The sequence below is a fragment of the Erigeron canadensis genome, chromosome 9, assembly GCF_010389155.1.
Source record: "Erigeron canadensis isolate Cc75 chromosome 9, C_canadensis_v1, whole genome shotgun sequence".
NCBI lineage: Eukaryota > Viridiplantae > Streptophyta > Magnoliopsida > Asterales > Asteraceae > Erigeron > Erigeron canadensis.
In genome coordinates this window covers 32,327,756-32,333,907 of record NC_057769.1, presented here as the reverse complement: position 1 = coordinate 32,333,907, position 6,152 = coordinate 32,327,756, and the positions used below count along the sequence as shown (strand labels likewise).

The 6,152-nt window shown below is 33.6% G+C and overlaps 1 protein-coding gene across 1 annotated transcript; it reads right to left on the bottom strand.

The window, feature by feature from the left end:
* Positions 1-273: 273 nt before the first annotated feature.
* On the bottom strand, positions 274-4,774 carry LOC122581071 (calcium-dependent protein kinase 26-like). The gene is made up of 7 exons (XM_043753213.1): positions 3,637-4,774; positions 3,010-3,153; positions 2,768-2,920; positions 2,213-2,328; positions 1,914-2,081; positions 1,469-1,693; positions 274-786 (listed from the first exon to the last, which is right to left on the bottom strand). The coding sequence occupies exons 1-7, from the start codon at positions 4,664-4,666 to the stop codon at positions 658-660; spliced, it is 1,965 nt and encodes a 654-aa protein (XP_043609148.1). The 5' UTR covers positions 4,667-4,774; the 3' UTR covers positions 274-657.
* Between the last annotated feature and the right edge of the window lie 1,378 nt (positions 4,775-6,152).

The window sequence follows — 6,152 nt, the reverse complement described above, 5'->3', positions numbered from 1 at the left end:
CTATATGAAATTTATGCAAGTACTTGTTTACATATTTGTAAGTTTTGAAAACCATAAACTCACTTGAAGCTTTACACATTCAACCATGTATGTAGTATGACTGGTTTATTGGTTTTGGACTTCTGGTGTCACCTATTTTTACCAGAATTGCTATGTGTTCATTGAAAGAATGGGACCAAGCAATCCTGTAAGCTAGTGATATGAACCATTTGACTTGTACAAATACTTGTAAGTATAAGCATGCAAAAAATCTTGGGAAGCATACATGCACAAAAGTAACCTTTTCATTTCATGTTTTTATACAAGATATTTGTATTTGGATAAAAAACCTCCTTATACAAGACACTGTACATTCTTAAATTTAAGCTATGTTAACTATTGGACTCTTTGAGCTCAAAACTTTTGCAATGATCTAATAAGTCGGATGATATTTGTCGAGTACTAAACTGAGTTACTTGTATCTTTTGTGAAGAATGAGAAGTTTTGCATCAAACAAACTGGAAATGTTTTCCGAGTAGAAATTCCCTTCATCCATTCCGTCCACCTGCTTGCCCATATGACTTATGAGGCGCCATTTTTTCACCATTGTGTTGGATAATGCCGAACCAAATTCAAGAAGGAAAATAATTCAACTTCATAACCTTGATGTTGAGCAACTCAAGCAAACCTCCCTGCTGGGTCGTTCTTGCCAGTTATTGTAAGAGTATTCTTTTGTTGTCTCCTTCCAATTGTGGCACTTCCTTTATGCATCATTGCAACAAACTCATTGTAATCGATGTGCCCATCCTGCAACAAGGGTAGTTGATGGATAAGTGAAAGTCATCTTTTGCATATATCACAGTTTCATTTATTCATATATAATCTATTACTCCCCGTCCCATATTAAGTGTCATAGTTTGACTGTGAGTCTTTTTCTATTAACTTTGACCGTAAATATCTTTGGTTTTGTTACTTAACACTTGATATAACATATATGATTTGATTGAGTTCTAAATGTACTTTTCATTGATATAATTTTCATCAACTAATATATGACACAAACGAAGATATTTACGGTCAAAGTCGGAAGAAAAAGACTTGAGCAGTCAAAATAGGACAATTAAAATGGGACGAAGGTTTGCAGCCCCTGTCTCCATTTCTTCTTATATTTACATATAACTATACGAAACCAACAATCACATCTCTATAGCTTTCCTACTCCACAGATAGGACTCACATCCGAATGGCCAAAACAAATCATAACTATTTAGATTTTAGAGATGAGATTCATCTCTGAATGTATGATGTTACTAATTTTGCATGATAGACTTTTGGCCACCAAGATTTTTATAACCAAATGATCATAAAACGTAATAATCATAACTTAATTGTTCATGGGTATGCGCATATCAAGGAGACAGTAAATTACTCAAGGAAGAAATTTAAAGTAGAGGTTGGAGAGCGAAAGATAGATACATGTGAAACTTACATTGTTAAGATCAGCTTCTTTGATAATTTCTTCTACTTGTGTATCTTCTATTCCTAATTCGTTGCAGGATTGCTGGATTTCATTCAGGGTGATATAACCGCTGCCATCTTTGTCAAAATATGAAAAAGCAGCATATAGACTATCTTCCTTATAAACTTTGTTCAAATGCAAGGTTGCAGCTACAAATTCTTCATATTCGATGATACCATTATTGTCAATATCCGCCTATTTTTATGGCAGTAAAAGAATATATCAGTATATATAGGGAAACTAAAACATCATATGCTCACAGCCTCACAACATGAGACTATATTACTGAAGTATATATTTTTTGAATCGAAACTTGCAAATTTCATGCTATTATAATTATATGCCATTTTTCCATGGATGAACTGATCGTATGATTGCGAATGAACTTGTATATTTTCCCCCAATAGATACTTACAGCCTGCATTAGATCATAAATTTCGGATTCTTCAAGATTAGCACCAAAACTTTTGAGTCCATCTTTGAGTTCTTCAAAAGTAATATAGCCACTGTTGTCTGTATCTATCATTTTGAACATTTGTTTTAAGCCAGCAATCTCTTCTTCAGAAAGTTTTGCTGCAATAACCTGACCCCGAAAACAGAATTATGATAAATATTGGATTTAATTTGTTAATCCAAAGAAAGTTTAGGATCTGCATCATATATAAGAAACAAGCTTTTGGAGACTCAAACCACCGTCACACAAAAGGCACATACCCTAAGAGCCATTTTCTTAAGTTTATTCATGGCAGAAAATCGAGTTAAGTGAATCAAGACTGCAGGATCGAGAGGCTTGTCTGGAGCAACACCATCGACGCTGATCCAAGGATGGCCTACATCAGTGAGCACAATGAATCAAAATGAGAGGTTGGTAACAGGCCAGAACAAGTAACTGTTGTTTGATATGGCTTGGGTTACCCGAAACATTTCTCGTCCAAACTTTTAGATTATTTATACATAGCCAGTGTGTCAAGTATGTCCACGAATTTTATATTTTATTGTAATTTTTTGAATTATTCTTTTACTATCAATTTTTTTTATAATAAAATCTAAATCATTGAGTAGAATGATTTAAGAGCTTTTATGCATTAAAGTCAAAGATACACTTTGTGCAACTTTTTTACCCGTTTGACCCATTTCTTATTTAGCTATTATCCTGTATCCTAAGTAAATGGGTCAAAACTGCCTCCTCCAGGAAATATGATAAATCAGTGAAGGGTCTAACTCTAATTCTACTAATTACTTTCTTTAAAATGGAGAAAAGAAACTAACAAAGAACTTCATGAGCAGTTAGCCGTCTTTCCTGGTCTCTAACTAGCATTTTTTTGATCAAGTCTTTAGCACTGTCAGAGATTTTAGGCCATGGATCTATACTAAAATCAAGTTTACCATGCAAAACCTCTTCAAATATATCATCTTCGGATTCTGTAAACAGAAAAGAAGGAACGAAAGTGATTATTACCAATCAACTAGAAGAAAATAGTATCTCAATAATATACTAATTTCCATTTCACCTGCATAAAATGGAGGCACCCCGCAAAGAAGAATGTAAATGATCACACCAGCACTCCAGATATCGGCTCCTGGACCATAACTTTTATTTAACACTTCTGGTGCAACATAATAAGGGCTTCCAACCACATCCGTAAGAACTTGCCCTGCAGAATTTGTAGCCAATTATCAAGTGAAATAACAAAAGAGCTAATTGTATACAACATAAATAATACATTTATGTAGGTGTATGCTTGCCATAGTAGTATGGAAGTGATTACTTGATTACAGAGTTTTCTAGTTACACCCATACAGGTAACTCGTTTCTTGTGCTTTGTCTTAGTGAAACTGATTCTGATTATCTAATTATTTGAGGCAAATTATACCCATTTAGACACAGATGCAATGCAACAATACTGATTATAGTTCACTCTTTTCATGTAAATCCTTACATAGATCATAACTTTCCAAACCATTGATTATCTGATCATAAAACTTCAAAACAACACAAACAAACACTATTTTCTGTGAATCTATTGTCACAGTTGATTATCAGATTATGATAATCTTATATCAGATAATCTTTTTCAAAATGCAATGCTAAACACTTCCTTTTTATTTAAGATAAATATATGATAACGAATATATACCAGGCTTAAAGAAAATTGATAACCCAAAGTCAATGATCTTCATTAGTGAATCTTCATCTTCATCAAGAAACAGAAAGTTCTCTGGCTTGAGGTCACGATGCATCACGCCAAGAGAATGACAACCCTCAATCACACTAACAATAGTTTTAGCAAGACCAGCTGCCTCTCGTTCTGAATAATGACCTTTATCGATGATTCTATCAAACAACTCACCTCCAGCACAAAGTTCCATCACCAAATAAACAGACACAGCATCCTCATAAGCCCCTTTAATCGAAACTACATTTGGATGTCCGGATAAATGATGCAAAATTTCAATTTCCCTCCTAACATCCACTACATCATCATCTGAGATCAACTTCCTTTTTGCAATACTTTTGCAAGCAAACTCTTTACGAGTTGCCTTCTCTATACAAAGATAGGTTATTCCAAATTGACCATTGCCTAGTTTCTTACCCAACTTATAGTAATCCTTCAGATTCCCGGTTTTTGTGTTCAATACTCGATCAGCTTGAAGTCCTGCACTTAACATTCTTTTCAACTCATCTGGCTTTTTAACAGACTGTGCATGCTTACTTTGTTGCTTTACTATTGAAACCTTTTTTGATGGCTTAGTCTCTACTTTTGGTTCTATTATCGAAACCTTTTTGGATGGCTTCGGCTCTACTGAAACCTTTCTGGATGGCTTGTGGTCTAATAATGAAACTTTTCTTGATGGTTTTGGGTCTATTATTGAAACCTTCCTAGATGGCTTGGGATCTAATTTAGAAACCTTTCTAGATGGCTTGGGTTCTAATTGAGAAACTTTTCTAGATGGTTTGGACATTAACTTAACTTCTTGTTTTACCTCCACTTTGTCTTCGTCGTCTTTTGCTAACTCTGGCATTTGTGGTGGCGTACTTTGAACAGACTGAGGTTCTTTAATATTTTTGTCTGTCAACGCCGGTTGGAGCTTACTAGGAGGTCGTGACTGAGGCCAGCATAAAGCTTGATATATCGATTGAAAACCATTTACGCATACATTTCCCATCTAATCCTAATTACATCCTAGTTGCTACAACAGAAAACTAGACAAATGCATACTATAAACACTACTAATCCAAACATTACTCATCCCTCTACCCCATTCCTAAAAAGCAATCAATATATACAAATTTATTATTGAAAGACTATTATTCATACACTTCATGACATATTCACACATTTGTTTCTAACAGGCACTTTTTTGTCCAAAGCCCAAAAAATAATAAAAACCTTATCAAAATAAATCTTAAATGCGAATTACGAACACCCTTTTCTGTGCACAAACTCCTCATAATCCACACGAATATCACATTAGCCAAATCGATACAAAAGAAACAATAACCTTTATCCACCAAATCTTTCAAAATCACCGAAACGAAAATACGAAAAATGCCAAATATTGAAGGGAGCTCTTCAGGTGGGTATAACGTATATTTGATGAAAACAACATAAAATTTGATGGGTGTGATCAAAGACTTAAACTTTTTATGAATTTATAAGGTCCCAATACAAAAAAAAAATGCTTAAAAAGGGGAATGTGGGTAATTGGTTCTAGAAATGAATCTTTTTTGGTTATATATGAATATGATGCTCCATATTCCAGGTTTATATTTTAGTTTATGTTATGTTATGGTGGAAAATGGTGGAGAATCGGGGGAATGTGACGGTTTTTTCTGTTGTGATTTCTAACAGTTTCTATTAAGATATTTTGTCTAGTTAAATAATGTCCAGAAATGCCAAGTTTTAACTAGAAAAAGGTCCAAATACGATATATGTCGTAACAATTGATTATTGTGAACTATGTAGTACCGAAACGGGTACGGCAAAAGGGTACGGAAACAATACGTGAACGAGAAACGACAAAACTAAAAAATTTAAGAAACGAGTATGGCAATAAAAAAAATACAAAATATTAATTATATTGATATTTTGTAGAGAGAGACTTGAGAGATTATGTATTATGTATATGTATAATTGTATAAGGAAAATGATTAATCAACCTAACTCATATGCCTAAAAATCAATCTAAAACCTTAAGAATTTGACATGTGGATTCCACTAATTCTTTTTCCTAATCTTGCTCCCTGATTTTTTCACATGTCATCATCTTACTATTAGGCATATCTTTAGGCACACCAATTAGGTTGATTTATTATTATCCAATTGTATAATATATGCTTGATTAGTGATCACTAATCGAAATCGAATGTTTAGTGTTTAATAGTTAGTTTTGGAATAGAAAAACATTTAATGTTGATCAAATTGTATATAGTATAGCCTGTTTGGGTTTGAGGATATGTATAATCACTAAGATGGCAGTCGGTTTCGGAGTTAAAAAAGTCCATGAAAACTCTGATTTTAATTAGACAGTATGAAAACTTTAAAAAAACATTTTGGTATCTATTGAAAATTGAAGGAAAAGTTTCATACGCGTTTCGTACGTTGAAACGTTTCCATGAAGTTTCCGAAACGGATACGGCTACTTCTTTGAA